The sequence below is a fragment of the Protobothrops mucrosquamatus genome, unplaced genomic scaffold (genome assembly GCF_001527695.2).
Source record: "Protobothrops mucrosquamatus isolate PMUCROS unplaced genomic scaffold, P.Mucros_1.0 scaffold1761, whole genome shotgun sequence".
Taxonomy (NCBI): Eukaryota; Metazoa; Chordata; class Lepidosauria; order Squamata; family Viperidae; genus Protobothrops; species Protobothrops mucrosquamatus.
In genome coordinates, this window is record NW_015387901.1 from 109,870 (window position 1) to 127,557 (window position 17,688).

At 42.0% G+C, this 17,688-nt stretch overlaps 1 protein-coding gene across 1 annotated transcript in view; it reads left to right on the plus strand.

The window, feature by feature from the left end:
- The first annotated feature begins 761 nt into the window (after window positions 1-761).
- The window catches only part of LOC107293893 (solute carrier organic anion transporter family member 1C1-like), a 22,073-nt gene continuing 5,146 nt past the window's right edge, over window positions 762-17,688 (plus strand). Inside the window, exons 1-9 of the mRNA XM_029285487.1 lie at window positions 762-861; window positions 1,526-1,658; window positions 4,718-4,794; window positions 6,816-6,995; window positions 8,506-8,604; window positions 9,992-10,234; window positions 12,381-12,545; window positions 13,934-14,129; window positions 16,458-16,620. Of these exons, the coding sequence (XP_029141320.1) occupies window positions 777-861; window positions 1,526-1,658; window positions 4,718-4,794; window positions 6,816-6,995; window positions 8,506-8,604; window positions 9,992-10,234; window positions 12,381-12,545; window positions 13,934-14,129; window positions 16,458-16,620 (1,341 nt within the window). The 5' untranslated portion in view covers window positions 762-776. The remainder of the gene's footprint in view (window positions 862-1,525; window positions 1,659-4,717; window positions 4,795-6,815; window positions 6,996-8,505; window positions 8,605-9,991; window positions 10,235-12,380; window positions 12,546-13,933; window positions 14,130-16,457; window positions 16,621-17,688) is intronic.

Consider the following 17,688-nt stretch of genomic DNA (forward strand, 5'->3'; position numbering starts at 1 on the left):
ATGTAATTGGATTTTGGGTGAGGGTCCACGTTTTACAGCCTTTTGCAGAATCCATGCAACGTGACTGTGATTTATAACATATTTCGCTGGAAACGGGCATTTAAACACCCATTCTGGACAGGGGATTCACTTAACGACTGTGGTCTTTGCTTTAGGAGCACTGCGTTTGCTTTATGATCCCTGTGTTCACTTAATGATTGCCACCAAAAAAAAGGTTGTAAGATCAGGCATAGTCACGTGGTGTCCTGCTTCATGGCTGTCATGACTTAGAAGCATAATTATGGAGTCAGTTGTGGTCGTACGTTGAGGACTATCTGTAATATCAGTCCAACCTATATGATGGTTCTAGGAAAAGGTCTTTGTAGTTTCCCACTTTGGGGAGGAGTGGGGGATGCGAGGCCAGGAAGCCCTTCGTGGTGGGAGGTTTTTGGAACAGCCCCCTGGTGGAAATTAGGTTGTGTCCACCCTAACTATGTTCTGCAAACAACTTAAAGCTCTTTGGTGCTCTTTTCCTTTGAAGACTGATCATGCACATTGTTTATTTTATTGTTTTATTTTTCAATTTTTAATTTTTACCATGGGCATTTCGCTTGCCCGTGGGCCTTTGACTGGATAGTAAAAATGCTCTCTATGGCGTTAGAAATGTGAGATACCTCTAGCAACTTTCTAGCAACAGCTCCTTTGCCAGCTCACTGTTTGAATCTCTGTTTTCATCTTAGATATTTCTTGGAGCGCTGGCGTTTTCTTTTTTTGCCAAAACTTTTTCAGGAAGCTACATGAAGAGCATGATGACTCAGATTGAGCGGAGATTTGAGATCTCGTCGTCGGTGGTTGGCTTGATTGACGGGAGCTTTGAGATAGGTAGGTTGACTCGTGCTGGGGTGCTGAAGTTACAGGTTGGCCAGAGAAGGCCTTCCTTCTGGCATCCACAAGCAATTCATCAACAAACACATTGACCTACAACCAGCGTACAAACCCCTCAGAATCCAAATCAACCACACACCAACGCTCAACCAACCCATGCGAGTCTCCTCCCCCTAACACCACAGCGGTTCACCTCCCAATGACCCTGACCGGATGTAACCTCCCCATCACAAGACCCATCACCAGCCTCTCACTGAAGACTCACACCTGTCCCATCACAAGACCATCACTTAACACACCCACACCTGAAGCCTTCATAAACAGAAGAGCACTGACAAGACATCCCCTAAATCAGGGGTCTTCAAACTTAGCCCTTTTATGACTTGTGGACTTCAACTCCCAGAATTCCTCAGCCAGGCACGCTGGCTGAGGAATTCTGGGAGTTGAAGTCCACAAGTCATAAAAGGGCCAAGTTTGAAGGCCCCTGCCCTAAATACTGAAGGTGTTACCTAGCCTGGTAATGAAACATTCAGAAACCTGCCCCACAAGCTTGGAGAACAAACCTTCACCCTTATCCTACATCCAAGCGACAGTTATTCGCCACTATCGCAGGTCTTTCTTTCCCTGAGAGGGCTGTTCACGTCTCTTCTTCTGATTTTAGGAAACTTACTGATCATGGTTCTGGTGAGTTATCTTGGACCAAGAGTTCACCGCCCCAAAGTGATTGCAACAGGTTCTCTAATTATGGCCTTTGGATCCTTCCTGTCAGCGATGCCACACTTTATCATGGGACAGTAAGTACAGTTTGTTTGACTTGCAAAAAAAAAAATCTCGTTCTACCTCAAAAGCTACAGTCAGGTCACCTGAGTCAATCTGAGGAACAGTGGGTTTTTCGTTTTTGTTGCTTCTTTCTCTTTTAGGTGAATTGAGGTGTGACTTGTTGTACGGATCCGGACGGTTAGGTTACTTTCTAATTAAAGACAGCATGTGGTTTGTGTGTGGTTCCTGGAATAACTCACTTTCTTGTTTTGCAAAATTCAGTTCATCAGAAAGTAAACAGGGCAGGATTTGGACAAAACGGTAAAATATGCACAAGGCCTAATCAAGGACTAGCCAGTGTTAGAACCAATCAGGTTTCTAGATTTTTAATAAATCTTTAATGGACTTGTTATATTATGAATAGAGTTATAATATGTTAGGAGCCAGGAAATAGGTAAATCCAGTACTGAAATTAAATGGATGGTATGAATCTAGCCATACTGAGGCATATCTCATAACTTCCATTGTTCTCCAGTGGTCTACAGGTTAAGCCACTAGGCTAGAGAGTGGGAGACCATGAGTTCAAGTCCCCCCTTCACCAAGAAAACCAGCCGGGTTACTTTGGGCCAGTCCCTCTCTCTCTCTCAGTTCAATCCACCTCACAGGGTTGTTGTGGGGAAAATAGGAGGAGGAAGGTATGTTGAATACGCTCACTGCATGGAGTTATTTGTAAAAATAATAAAGGCAGGATATAAATAGATAAATACTTATTCACTACTTTCAGGTAAGCTGTGTTCTGCACAGCAAAGCAAGGACTAAGAAATCATAAGCACAGGAAATGAAGGATAGGAATTAAGAGAAATCCTTTTCAGCTCATTAAGTAACATGCAAGTTACACCAACAACATTCACTATACAATATGTCTCTATGTCTTTCTACCCTGGGAAACCATCATCTCTTTCCTTATAGGCACACACTACTTCATGGAGTACCACCTCCTCCTCCTCCTCCTCCTCCTCCTCCTCCTCCTCCTCTTCTTCTTCTTCTTCTTCTTCTTCTTCTTCTTCTTCTTCTTCTTCTTCTTCTTCTTCTTCTTCTTCTTCTTCTTCTTCTTCTTCTTCTTNTTCTCCTTCTCCTTCTTCTTCTTCTTCTTCTTCTTCTTCTTCTTCTTCTTCTTCTTCTTCTTCTTCTTCTTCTTCTTCTTCTTCTTCTTCTTCTTCTTCTTCTTCTTCTGCCATATCCATTATCGGATGTTGGCGATCATGTTGTCGATCCTGTTTTTATCAGCAGCCACACGAAAAAGTGCTGCTGAGTTTTGTCCAAACCAGTCCCTTAGATTTCGCCAGCTGGCTGCCCAGTATCGACTGAAGGCGGAGACCATATTGGTTGGAACGGCTTCAGAAGAACAGCACATGGTGTGGTGGCAGCCACTTGCACAACGGTGTAGAAAGCAAAGGGAAGATTACTACACTATACATTTCCCAGGAAAATCACGTTAATGGTGGCAAACCTAACAATGGCCCTGAGTAGGGCACCCCTTAAATGGGGCAAGGGTGCTAAGAATCTCCCAGTCTGCTAGAAGCATGATAAACCCAAAACTACGAATTGGTACGTGGAATCTGAGAAGCCTATACGAAGCTGGGAAAACACACAACACTATCCACGAAATGTCCAAAACGGAGTACCTATGATTCTCTAAACTTCTCACCTCTCCCTTTGTGATGATCTCATCAACCCCTCCTAGGCATGAAGTTCTTGTTCTGCCCCTTTCCTTAACTCATTCACTCTTCTTTCATATCTTTATTTATTTCTGTCTAATAGAGAGGCTCCCAGGAGCCCATGTGGAGAAGGCAAAAACTGGTTTGAGGGGATCTCAACTCAAACTTGAGACTAGGGTCCCACACCGTGGCTGTCTTTAGATAGATGACTGGATGGATGGATATTATTGAGTAACATTATATGAAGACTGGGAAAAACACTTGACCTAGTCTGTGAATTATATAATTTTTTTGATTTTATGTAATCCGCTGGATCATAAAGTCTGGTGCCCTTGGAAGGTGTGTTTGTCTGCAAGCCCAACTTCTTTTGAAGATGTGTACAATATCAGTGTATATGTTGGGGGCTTCCACCATGATGCCCAGTCTGCCATTTTGACAATTTTAACTCCCTCCCCCACCTCCATGGATGCTGCTGATCATGGACTGAGCTAATGAAGTGGGTTTCTAGAAGATTCTGACACATGCATACACAGACCCATACCTACATTTGAAAGTAACCTTGCAACCATTAAATTTTTAAGGTATAGTTAACCGTTGTGTAAATACAGGTAGTCCTCAATTTATGACCACAATTGAGCCCCAAATTTATGTCGCTAAGTGAGACATTTGTGAAGTGAATCACTGCAGATGATAAGTTAGTAACCTGGTTGTTAAGTGAATTTGACTTCCCCATTGACTTTGCCTGTCAGATGGTTGCAAAAGGTGATCATACAAACCTGGTACACAGCAAAGGTCACACGTGTAAACCAGTTGCCAAGCATCTGAATTCTGATCACGTGACCACGGGGATGCTGCAAAAGGTCGTAACTATGCAAAATGGCTATAAGTCACATTTTTTCAGTGTCGTTGTAACTTCGAACGGTCATTAAATGAACTGCTGTAAGTCAAGGACTACCTATATATGTAACAATTTTGTAGACAGTGTGCTGAGTGGGTAGAATCTTGGATCAGGAGCAGTCTCTGCATTAAATCTTCATTCACATACACACCTAAACCACATAATTTAATTCATTTGATATTGTTGCTCCTTACAAGGATCCTGAGAAAATAACGTAGGAGGAAGCTCCACATAGTATGTAGAGTAGGACCTAGGGGAACCTCAAAACAAAATACTTTTTATATTAGAAATCTGTTTGGACATGTTACATGAGCACAGTCATTATGTTTGATTTTCCTGGGTTTGGCACGCGCACTCAACCCAAACCACGTATCCACACAACCATCAATTAGACCCATGCAGAGATTATCTTTCTCAAATAATGATGCAAGGAAAGGCTTAACTTTCCAGTCCCATAACCCTGGCTTTTGTTCTGCAGTTACAATTACAAAAGTATCGCTGTTTCCTTGGCCAATTCGTCCACAAGTGTTTCAGCCTGTGCCTCAGCCTCTCCCCATGACTACACTGTTGCCGAAAGTTCCCACAACACAACTGCAGTTGGTAAGTAAAAAGTTTCCAGTGACCTTGGGCCTTTGTGTGTGTCTGTGGGGAGGGAACCTTGCTTCATTTATCAGGGGTGGGGAACTATAGGACTTCAACTCCCAGAATTCCTGAGCCAGCATGGCTCAGCTTGGAAACCTTTCCCTTTCCCCTCAGCATGGCTGGCTCAGGAATTCTGGGAGTTGAAGTCCACGAGTCATAAAGGGATCATAGTTCCCCACTTCTGGGCACTCGTTAAGCATCCACAATCAAGACTGGAAAAATGATATCACTTTTTAGATTCGTTACACCATAAATGTACTCTTTAAAATGATTTATGAATTGTCCTTGTTTGTCTCCCAATTCATCCCACGATTTTCCAGTTTGATTGGGGTTTTTTGCCCTTACAATCTAAGTAAACTTCCTTGTTTAGAGTGGGCTCATTAAAAACTCAAGATATGTAACAAACACTCCTAGGTTTAAGGACATAAGCTGGAAAAGCCTCAGAAGCTATATTGGACTTGATAGGTTTCTTGAAATGAAGCAAGCAGGTGATGTTAATTATTTGTCTCTTGAGAGAAATTAGTGCCACTCTTCTAAAATAGATGAAGCTAAAACATATGAAGAACGGTTGCAGAAACTGGGTATGTCTAGTTTAATGAAGAGAAGGACGAGGGGGGACATGATAGCAGTCTTCCAATATCTCAGGGGCTGCCCCAAAGAAGAGGGAGTCAAGCTATTCTCCAAAGCACCTGAGGGCAGGACAAGAAGCAACGGATGGAAATTAATCAAGGAGAGAAGCAACCTAGAACTAAGGAGAAACTTCCTGACAGAACAATTAACCAGTGGAACAACCTGCCTCCAGAAGCAGTGAATGCGCCAACACTGGAAGTTTTTAAGAAGAGATTGGACAACCATTTGTTTGAAATGGTATAGGGTTTCCTGCCTGAGCAGGGGGTTGGACTAGAAGACCTCCAAGGTCCCTTCCAATGTTGTTATTCTGTTATTCTCCCCCAGAGTTACTTGTGCCTATTATTGGAGGGGGGGGAGAGAGAGGAGATGGTACTTACTGAGGACTTGTGAGGAAGCGTCTCTCCTGCCATCCATCAAAATTATCTCAGGTCTAAGACCTTGCTTTTGCAATGGTTATTACATTTGCTAGAAGAATAGAATAAAATAGAATAGAATAGAATAGAATAGAATAGTTGGAAGGGACCTTGGAGGTCATCTAGTCCAACCCCCTGCTCAGGCAGGAAACCCTATACTATTTCAGACAAATGTCTGTCCAGTCTCTTCTTAAAAACTTCCAGTGTTGGAGCATTCACCGCTTCTGGAGGCAGGTTGTTCCACTGGTTAATTGTTCTGACTGTCAGGAAATTCCTCCTTAGTTCTAGGTTGCTTCTCTCCTTGATTAGTTTCCATCCGTTGCTTCTTGTCCTGCCTTCAGGTGCTTTGGAGAATAGCTTGACTCCCTCTTCTTTGGGGCAGCCCCTGAGATATTGGAACTCTGCTATCATGTCGTTGGCTTGCAAGGTTTGGAATAGGTGAAGCCAAACCCTTGCTACAGGTAATCCTTGACTTACAACCATTCATTTAATGGCCGTTTAAAGTTACAACAGTACTGAAAAAAAAGTGGTTCACCACCGATTCTCACACTTATGACCATCGTGGCATCCTCACAGTCATACGGTCAAAGTTCATGCGCTTGGCAACCAGTGTGTATTTACAATGGTTGTAATGTCCCAGGATCATGGGGATTACCATTTGCAACCCTTCCAGGCTGGTTTCCAACATGCAAAATCAACGGGGGAGGTTGGATTCACTTAACGACCATGTGATTCACTTAGCAACTGCAGTGGTTCACTGAACAACTGTGGTTAAAAAAAAGGTTGTAAAATCGGATGCTGGTCACTTAACAACTGCCTGTCTTAGCAATGGAAATTCTGGTCCCAACTGTCTTCATAAGTCAAGGATTTACTTTGGATCAAGTTGTGGACCTCACAACCTCTTGGGGCTTCTTTTGCTTTCAGGATGTGAAAAAATGGCTAGTTCCTATTTGTGGGTCTTTGTGTTTGCTGGGAACCTTCTACGTGGAATTGGGGAAGCACCTATCATGCCTTTGGGGATGTCATACATTGATGATTTTGCCACAGAAGAAAACTCTGCCTTTTATATAGGTAAGATAAAGACGGTCATTCTTTCTCTCCTGATTTGAGTATTGCAGCTGAGGTGGGACCAAAGTTGTAGCTATCACAGCCCTCAGACTTCAACTCCCAGAATTCAACTCTGTCCAATGACTGCATTGACTGGGAATTCTGGGAGACACAATTCCAGCCTAGTTGGAAGGCACCGGGGTGGTGGGGAGAAGGTGGAGAGCTCAATTCTTGCCTTTAGTAGGTTCAAACTATTTCATCGCAAGGATTCTTCAGTAAGTCTGCATTAAAAACCATCTGTAGAAATTCAACAGATGGTCAGTAAATTAGTTCTGAGACACTAACCCCATTTTTCTTGCTGGCACCGAAAATGCATTTTGCCAGGTTTTGGAGAGTGAGAGCAGAGGATATTTTGGAAAGAAATTTGGGAGAAACAATCATTAGTCTAGTAGTAGTGGCGTAGTTGTGACATAATCCTGCTTTGCTGTAGGCTTACATTAACAAAATCTTGCAAGTCTTTTGAAAGTACATATCCCCCACCGTATCTTTTAAAAGCCTGATAGGTTAGGAAGGATCCTTCCTGTCTTTCTTTACCCCTTATAAAGCTGTGGGTCCCCCCTCCCCAATCTGTGTCTCTTTCCCTATATCCCAAGGTCATCCCACATGCAATTACCATCATCCACATTTTTCAAAATGCAGATAATGTCGGGTGTGAAATACCAGGTACACACACAGATCTTCCAGATCACCAATTTATTGTTAAAGCCTAAGCCCTGGAATTTTCTCAGACTAATGTTTAGCACCTGGTTAGAACTAGATAAGGGTCAGCAGTGGTCAAGAACAGGGGTCCCCAACCTCCGGTCCATGGATCGGTACCGGGCCGCGGCATGCCAGTAACCGGGCCGTGCAAACAAGCAAAGCCCCATCCGTGGGATGCAAACAGCACACAAAACCACGCGGAAAAACCTCTCTCCACGGAACCGGTCCCTGGTGTCCAAAAGGTTGGGGACCTCTGGTCAAGAGGAGTTGGGCTTAGTTCTCTTGTGGCTAGGTAACAATTCCAAACTGATGCCTCTTTTAACTCCTCTCTTGGCTCTGTCAGTCCTTCTCTTACAGATAGAATTATGCATCCTTCCAACCTTACAGGTAATAACACCTGCCTATTTTTTTAGCAATAATATGGAAGTAATTTGCTATTGCCATTACTATTGCCAACCCTGGATGGATAAATGGATGGATGGATGGATGGATGGATGGATGGATGGATGGATGGATGGATGGATGGATGGCCGGCCGGCCGGCTAGAGGGAGGGAAGGAAGGAGGGAGGGAAAGATGATAGATCTTCCCAGTCTACCGTACAATTCTGGGATTTTCTGGTAATCTTCAAGTACTAACCAAATTTCACCTCACCTTAGCTTTGTGTGCAGTCCAAGTTGGTTTGATGCTGCCACCTGCTGTAGACCTCATTCCTCACCTGTTTTGAAGTCTTGTTCTGCAGGTGTTCCTGTACTTAGGTTAACTTATTTTTCATAGGAATTGTGCGGTCTACAGCGATGTTTGGACCATCTCTTGGCTTTCTGCTTGGAGCATTTTGTGCTGGTTTGTGGGTTGACATTGGAGCAGTAAACCCAGGTAAGGAACAAGTATCCTAGCCAATGTTTCTTCTTAGCCAGGTGTGTCTTTTTGTTGGGTAGACTTTTGCTAGTCAGACCTTAAAACGTTGATTTAATGAAGTCCCATTTAGCAAACTTCAGATGTGTTGGACAACATTACTGTCCAGAAATTACTCCAAAGGAATGCAGATCCATTGTTTCTGACATAAGTTTGGAAAAGGCTATGCATTGATTTTACATTAATTTTATGAGAGGGTGCAAATTAGTCCTTTGTGCCAATTTTATTTCATTACACAAATGATATCAATTTATTTCATTACACAAATGATATCAAACAGCATGCTTTGGGATTTAACAGACATTTGGGAATAGCTGACATCCTCTTCCCATTTTCCCACAAATCTGAGTTTTTAAGTTTTCTATTTTGTGACTAAATAAGTATAGGAAGGAGAGAATGATATAAGAAAAGAACCACTAATGAATATTTGGACCACATTGTAGAGCAGGGGTTTTCAAACCTGGCAACTTGAAGACTTGTGGACTTCAACTCCCAGAATTCCTCAGCCAGTATGGCTGGCTGAGGAATTCTGGGAGTTGAAGTCCACAAGTCTTCAAGTTGCCAAGTTTGGAGACCCCTGTTGTAGGTCTTTGAGATCCTTCCCTAATGACTTGATTACAACAAGCTAGACTAGGCTAAAATAAGCTTGCTTGCTTCCTTGCAATTTAATATGTTGTGGAAACCCAGCTATTGCCTTAGCACTGAGTGTGAATGAGGCTATTGAATGAAGCCATCATATAGTTGTTTCTTTTACAAGTGACTAGTCCACAGAAAGTGAGTGTGGTGTAGTGGTTAAGGCATCAGACTAGAAATAGGGAGATGGTGACTTCTAGCCTCACCTACAAAGCCAGTTGGATGACCTTGAGCCAGTCACTCTGTCTCAGCCCTGAGAAGGAGGTAATGGCAAACCACTTCTGAAAAACCTTACAAAGAAAACCACAAGGCCATCGGCAAGAATCAGACACAATTGAATAGAAGAAAAAAAAAACAACCATCCACAACTTACTTAACCTGGTTACTGGAAGAATCCACTTTCTGGGCTTGCCTAATCAATGGAATGATAACCTAAGCAAGAGGCCAAGTTATGCACATGCTGAGGGGCAAAAAAAATAAGCCAAAATTAAAACTACATAACCTTTGCTTATGATAATGGAGCGACCTCAAATTTAGAGGAGCTGATAGGGTGCTGTGCAAATGGAACTGAATTGTTTGTTGTTAAACCAAGTTTAAGATTCAACATGCCATGTGACCACCACTAATGTTAAGTCCTGGTGAACCCGAGGGATATACTTAATAGAAAATGTAATAAGTAACTTTCATATGCAAGTTTTTTTTTCTTTTCTCCTAGATACACTGACCATCAATTCCAAAGACACACGTTGGGTCGGTGCTTGGTGGCTTGGGACGTTGATCTGTGGTGCCACCAGTTTTATGTCATCTTTTCCTTTCTGGTTCCTGCCTTACTCTTTGCCACAAGAAGGAGAACAAGTTGTTAAGAAGTCAACTGAAGTTTATGTAATCACTCAAGTCAGCCAGAACAAAATGGAAGCTCCCGGCCACCCAAAGATGAAGGTTTCGGAAGTGGCGAAAGGTGATTGAATGACCTCTTCACAAGTAGCTAATTCTGAGCTTTGCAACTCGTCCTGAGCCAAACCTGTGTTCTGCAATATTTTACTCAATTTCCAGAGTCACTTCTTAGAGTGGAAACATGTTCAGTTTTTAAATATAGTTTTATTAAAAATTACAATTAAAAGAGAAAAACTAATACAACCAAATGGAAAGAGAAAAAAAGAAAGTGCAGGAAAGAAAAAATAGAAAAGTAGACAAAAAATAAGAACATATGGTAATCAAGAAAAAAAAGAAATTATATATTTCTTTATATAATGACTTCCATCTTCATCACAAGTATAAACCATTTTAGTAATTTATCACCTTCTTTTAAAATACAACAAATGGTATCTTCTTCCCATATCCAGCTCTCATCTATAAACAAATCCTTAAACTCCTGCCATTCAGTCCTAATCAGCAAAATCCATTAAGAATTAGCAGAAATAACAGCTTAGCTATTTTAACCTTGATCAAATAAACCAACTTTATATTCCTCCCTTTTACTTTTAACAATATTGTCTTTAATCCCCTTCAAATAATGTCCTAGATGGTTTTTTTAAAAATGTATTTGTCCCTTCTCACAAAATTCTTCAAAGCTTTAACAAGGGTTTTTTTTGTAAATGCAAAATTTCCAAATTAAATCCAATGCCTAAAAGTTATCCAGGTCACTCCTATGGTTTGTTTTTTGTATATCCTTTTTTATTATTAAGACATCAGATGGTTTCAATTGTATATCCAGTCTTGCATCTATTTCCATATCATTCTTGTAGCCTGTCATTTTTAAATACACTTTTGGATCAGTCTGTCTTGTTCTGTACAATGGGTTCCTCTTCTTTTAAACGCTGTATCTATAGCAGGGGTAGGCAACCTTGGCTCTTTTATGACTCGTGGACTACAACTCCAGAATTCCTGAGCCAGCATGGCTCAGCTTGGAAACCTTTCCCTTTTCCCTCAGCGTGGCTGGCTCAGGAATTCGGGGAGTTGAAGTCCACGAGTCATAAAAGAGCCAAGGTTGCCTACCCCTGATCTATAGTGACAGGCTTTCTTAAAATTAATTTATGTTCCACTCTTCACAAATAACCTTCAATATATCCAATATTAAAACACTTTGCTGCATTCTGTATTAGTAAGTGAAATTTAACTGTCCTTCTCCTTTAATTGTAATTTTTCATTCTTCTGGTTCTTCTAGTGTCTGGCCTAAAATGTCTCAACCTATCTTTTTTTTTTTTTTTTTTTTTTTAAAAAGAGAATTCAAAACAATACCAAAATCAAAGTTCCTAATCATGCTTTTGCTGCAAAAGAAGTTTTTAAGTCCTTAAACTTGTATTAAAGCTCCTTTCTCTAAAGATTGAAGGAAACTCAATTGGTGCTGTAAAACTTGTTGATCCCAAAATTCCTAGTTAGCTGAAGAGATTTCTATAGATGGTTAGAAAAAGAAGCATACAAGTAGATCTCATACCTATAGGTTTCAGGTTTTGAAAGCTGTATGTTTTGGAAGGGATCTCTTTCTGATTAGTATTTTGAGAACAATTCTCAGAGTGTCACCTTGACTCTGCTGCTGGTCTTGCTGCAGCTATAATATCCCATTAGTCCCCTGGACTGCAAGGCAATCAAACCAGTCAGTCCTAGAGGAGATCAACCCTGACTGCTCTTTAGAAGGCCAGATCCTGAAGTTGAAACTCAAGTACTTTGGCCACCTAATGAGAAGGAAGGACTCACTGGAGAAGAGTCTAATGCTGGGAAAGATGGAGGGCAATAGAAGAAGGGGACGACAGAGAACGAGGTGGCTGGATGGAGTCACTGAAGCAGTAGGCATGAGCTTCAATGGACTCCAGAAGATGGTAGAGGAAAAGGAAGGCCTGAAGGAACGTTGTCCATGGGGTCGCGATGGGTTGGACACGACTTCGCAACTAACAACAAAGTCCTTTCGGATTAGGTCATGTCAATAAATCTTAACCCTTGTGATGATTTTATTCCAATCATGTTAATTAACAACTTATTAAATGACTTGTAAAATCATATTTTTTTAATTACAATTTTGAACAAAAACAAAAAAATAGTCTCAGGACGAAAGAGACCCAATAGTAAATTTGGTTAGACTTTTATTTTATTTCCTTTTGCTATTCCAGATTTCTTTCCTACTTTGAAAAAGCTGTTTGGAAACCCCATCTTCCTGATCTACTTGCTCCTTACAATCTTCCAGTACAATTCTCTGGTTGGCACGATAACCTTTGAATCCAAGTTTATGGAGCAGCAGTTCAACATTGCTGTTTCAAGAGCCATCTTTCTTATTGGTAGGTGAAGCTTTTCCATTTGTTATCCATACACCTCCTTCCTCCTATTTTCTCCATAACAACAACAACAACAACAATGCTGTGAGGTAGTGATGGACCCAAAGATCCCAGCTGGCTTTCATAGGTAAGGCAGGACTAGAATTCACAGTCTCCTGGTAATTGGCCCAAAGTCACCTGGCCAGTTTTCATGCCTAAGGTGGAACTAGAACTCACCGTCTCCTGGTGTTTAGCCCAAAGTCACCCTGCTGGCTTTCATGGCTAAGTTGGGACTAGAACTCATAGTCTCTCAATTTTTAATTTAGTGTCTTAGCCACTACACCAAACTAATAGACATTCCATGAGATTAAGCAGGCACACATGGTATATGGCAGTGATGGCGAAACTTTTAGAGACCAAGTGCCCAAAACCCGCCCTGCCCCCTGTCCTGCCCCCTGCCCCACTCCCGCTTTGCCCCCACTCCGCCACCACCCTGTCCACCCGCAGAGTCATCCACCACCTCCACAGCCTGCTGCAGCAGATCGCCCAGCAGCCCTGCAGTGCCATAGTGGCCACGCCCTCCGCCTGCGCCCCGCAGCCTCATTTGTGTGCGACAGGGCGCGAGGGCGGAGTCTTGTCCCTGCTGCCCGGCTGCCATGTGCTTGGCTGTGTTGCTCTGTGCATGCCGTGCCCAGGGATGACTCTTCTCCGGGGGGGTTGCTGGTGAGGAAGGGGCTGTGGGAGGAGGCGGGGCTGGGGCAACAGTGCACGTGCCCACAGAGAGGGCTCTGGGTGCTGCCTCTGGCATGCGTGCCATAGGTTCGCCACCACTGGTGTATGGGTTGGGTGGCTTCTGTAGACATCCTTTTCTTTGTAATGAGAAAATGAGGCATATTGTTACTACTACGGGTAGTTCTCAATTTACAACCACAACTGAGCCCAACATTTCCCTCGCTAAGCGAGACAGTTGCTAAGTGAGTTTTGACCCATTCTACGACCCTCCTTGCCATAGTTGTTAAATGAATCCCCGCAGTTGTTAAGTTAGTAACACCGTTGTTAAGTGACTCTGGCTTCCCCATTGACTTTGCTCGTCAGAAGGTCGCAAAAAGGGGATCACGTGACACCCCCCCCCCCCCGAGACATGGCAATGGTCATAAATGCATGCCCGTTGCCCAGCAAATTTTGATCATGCTCCTATGGGGATGCTGCAGTGGTCATAGGTGTGAAAAATGTTCGTAAGTTCACTCTTTCAGTGCCGTAGTAACTTTGAATGCTCACTAAACAAATGGTTGTAAGTTCAGGGCTACCGGTACTCCTGGCAGTGGGTTATGGTAACTGTTATTCTGAAGAAGGAAATGTGTTTTGTGTTCAGTGACGGGTGAGATGATGTCACCGCTCCCTTTCCTTTGCAGGTGTGATTGTCTTACCTATTACCATTGTGGGGATGTTCCTGGGAGGTTTCATCATCAAGAGGTTCAAACTGCAAATTGCAGCCATGGCGAAGTTTGCCTGCATCACCTTTGTGACAGCCTTCCTGTTAAACCTGTTTTACTTCGCCGCCAGTTGCCAAGTGCCTAAAGTGGCTGGTTTGACTGTCAACTATTCTGGGTTTGTCTTCTTGTTCATCGTTGGGGGTGATGGGAGGAAGTTGCAGCTAATGCATGTTTTATAATGCATGTTTTAGAATGCGTGTAGTGTATTCTGAATACATTGCTCTCGCTCAGAAGGGTACCGGGCAGAAAAGTTCTACATTTTTTCCCTTCCTTCTCACTTACTTTGATTTCCATCAAAAGTAGCCTTGGGGCATTTCTTTCAAAGGAGATGAGAAGATCTCATCTTGTAATTCTCATTGTGGGAATGGAAAGTTCTTGTAATTATTTCTTTACAAAAAGATCAATAAAATAGAATAGAGTTGGAAGGGACCATGGAGGTCTTCTAGTCCAGCCCGTTGCTCAAGCAGGAGAACCTATACCATTTCTTACAAGTGATTGTCTAGTTACAGTATCTTCTTGAAAGCCTCCAGTGATGGAGTGCCCACGATGTCTGGAGGCAGGTTGTTCCACTGCTTAATTGTCCTCACTGTTAGGAAGTTTCTCCTTAATTCCAGGTTGCTTCTCTCTTTGATCAGTTTCCAACCATTGTTTCTCGTCCTTCCCTCTGGTGCTTTGGTGAACAACCTGGCCCCCTCTGCCTTGTGGCAGCCCCTCAGATACTGGAATACTGCTATCATGTCTCCCCTATTTCTTCTTTTCTTTAGACTGGCCAAACCCAAGTCCCGCAGCCGTTCTTCATATGTTTTAGTCTCCAGGTCTTGGATCATCTTAGTTGTTCTTCTCTGATTTTTTTCCCCAAAGTCTCAACGTCTTTTTTGCAGTATCTCAACTTCTTTTTTGTAGTAATGTGTTGTGTGTGACAGGCCTGCCTTTCACTGTGCCTTCCTCTACCCAGTGCCCAAAAGCCCATGGGGAAGAGAGCCCCAAAGGGCATGATCTACACATGGGGAAAAAAAGAGCTGAGATAAGCAAAAAGCATGCAGAGGATTAAATGAAGAAAAGACACAGAATAGATCTTAGATCTCTGTCTAGATCAGGGGTAGGCAACCTTGGCTCTTTTATGACTCGTGAACTTCAACTCCTAGAATTTCTGAGCCGGCATGGCTCAGCTTGGAAACCTCTCCCTTTCCCCTCAGCATGGCTGACTCAGTAATTCTGGGAGTTGAAGTCCACGAGTCATAAAAGAGCCAAGGTTGCCTACCCCTGGTCTAGACCTTACTGCCTTATTGTCCATTGTGGACAGCAGGTCACAAGGTGAGGTCAAGGGTCTGAGGAATTCTGGGAGTTGAAGTCCACAAGCCATAAAAGGACCAAGTTTGAAGACCCCTGGTATAGTGGCTTCCCAGACGTCCATCCTTCTGAAATCTCTCTAGTTGCTCACACTTTCCAATTTGGAAAAGACCCAGTGGAAATTCTTCCAATTAGGAATTCTTTATTTTTCCTATCCAGGAGCTTCAGAATGATGACCAGATGAGAATCAGAAAATAGCAATATTTTGAGCAAATGCTCGCCCGCATCTCTAACAATAAACTGCAAATAGTCCTTGACTTATAACCGGTCATTTAGCAATGATTCAAAGATAACACTGCATATATCCTTTTTTACCTTTATTGTATGTATGTATGTATGTATGTATGTATACACACACACACACACACACACACACCTATAATAAAGGTAAAAAAGGATATATGCAGTGTTATCTTCATTTTAGATATCAAAAGAGTTTTGCAGCTGCCAGTGTTTTGTTTTCAGTGGGAAACGGGTCCAAGTGGCTCTTTGAGTGTTTTGGGTTGCTTACCCCTGACCTATACTATACTTGTGCATTTGTTTTTTCTTGCCTAAATGTAGAACTTTACTTTTTTCACCATTGAATTTCATTTTGTTAGATAGAGCCCTTCTGTATCTTAAGCCTGTCTTCTGGAGTGTTGGCTATTCCTGCCAGCTTGGTGTTGTCTGCAAATTTGATGAGTTCCCCATCTATCCTCTCATCCAAATCATTGATGAAGACATTGAAGAGCACTGGGCCCAGAACAGAGCCCCGGGGCACCCCACTACACACTAGGATTTCCCTGGGATTTCCCTGGGATGATTTTCCCATAAAAAAAGTACAAAGTAAATTAAAACACAGCATTAGGAGAGGAAAAAAAATCACCAATCCAACAGATTCAAGAGTGTTCTTTCTGGGAGAATTCAGTCTTATTGTTCTGTTTTGGGATCCCTCCTTCTTGCATTGGGCTATTTTCCAAGGTTGTTATCCTTCTGCAATCCATAGTTCTTCCCTCTTATGCATGGATGGCATTATGTTGGCTGACAATATAGATCTATTTATCTGGATCTTTCCCCCTTGGGATTGCTGATGGCTCCATCATTATTCCTTTAGCATCCAAGAAGTGTCCTTCAAAGAGAAGCCGTTATCTCTCTGCAACTCTGACTGCAGCTGTGAAGAGAGCCACTGGGATCCAGTTTGTGGAGACAACGGTATCACCTACATGAGCCCATGTTTAGCTGGCTGCAAAACGTCCGTGGGGAGTGGAAAGGATTTGGTAAATGCAGCGCCGTTATAACCTATCCTTTCAATGGAAAGGAAATAAGTTCTCATTTATTTATTTAATTTTAGAGTTACCTTTTTGGGGAGATGGGCAGCACGAAAAGGTATAAGTAAATGTATTATACATGAAAATGTATTCATTGAAAATAAATATGTTAATTTCCCGAGAAGGGGGCAAATCACAGAATATTAGATCTGGGCAAATTTTCAGAGGGGTGCTTTACTTCCATGCGAGCTGGTTCAAAGTTCCCGTTGGGGCTGCTGTCCTTGACGTTTTATTTTATTTATTAATTAAATTTATGTGCTGCTCATCTCACTTCATGTTGAATGCCATGTTGGTGGAGCTAACAGCACAATAGCCTCTTCTGACTTTTCCAGCAACTTCTGGGAAATCCAGAAGAGGATTCCATATGGGCAGTAAAGGCTAAAACAAGTCAAGATGGTTGACAAAAGGTAGCAAACCCCACACTCACACTGATGATGTTACTTAGTTGGGTAATGAAATGTCTGCAGGGAAACCACCAAGCATCAAGGACTCCACGGTTCAATCCTGAGCTGCAAAAGACTAGACTAGACCAGACCAGACCAGACCAGAATAGAATAGAATAGAATAGAATAGAATAGAATAGAATAGAATAGAATAGAATAGAATATAGAATAGAATAGAATAGAATAGAATAGAATAGAATAGAATAGAATAGAATAGAATAGAATAGAATGGAATGGAATGGAATGGAACATAGAATAGAATAGAATAGAATAGAATAGAATAGAATAGAATAGAATAGAATAGAATAGAAAATAGAATAGAATAGAATGGAATGGAATGGAATATAGAATAGAATAGACCAGAATAGAATAGAATAGAATAGAATAGAATAGAATAGAATAGAATAGAATAGAATAGAATAGAATGGAATGGAATGGAATGGAATATAGAATAGAATAGAATAGAATGGAATGGAATGGAATGGAATATAGAATAGAATAGAATAGAATAGAATAGAATAGAATAGAATAGAATAGAATGGAATGGAAGGGAAGGGAAGGGAATGGAATGGAA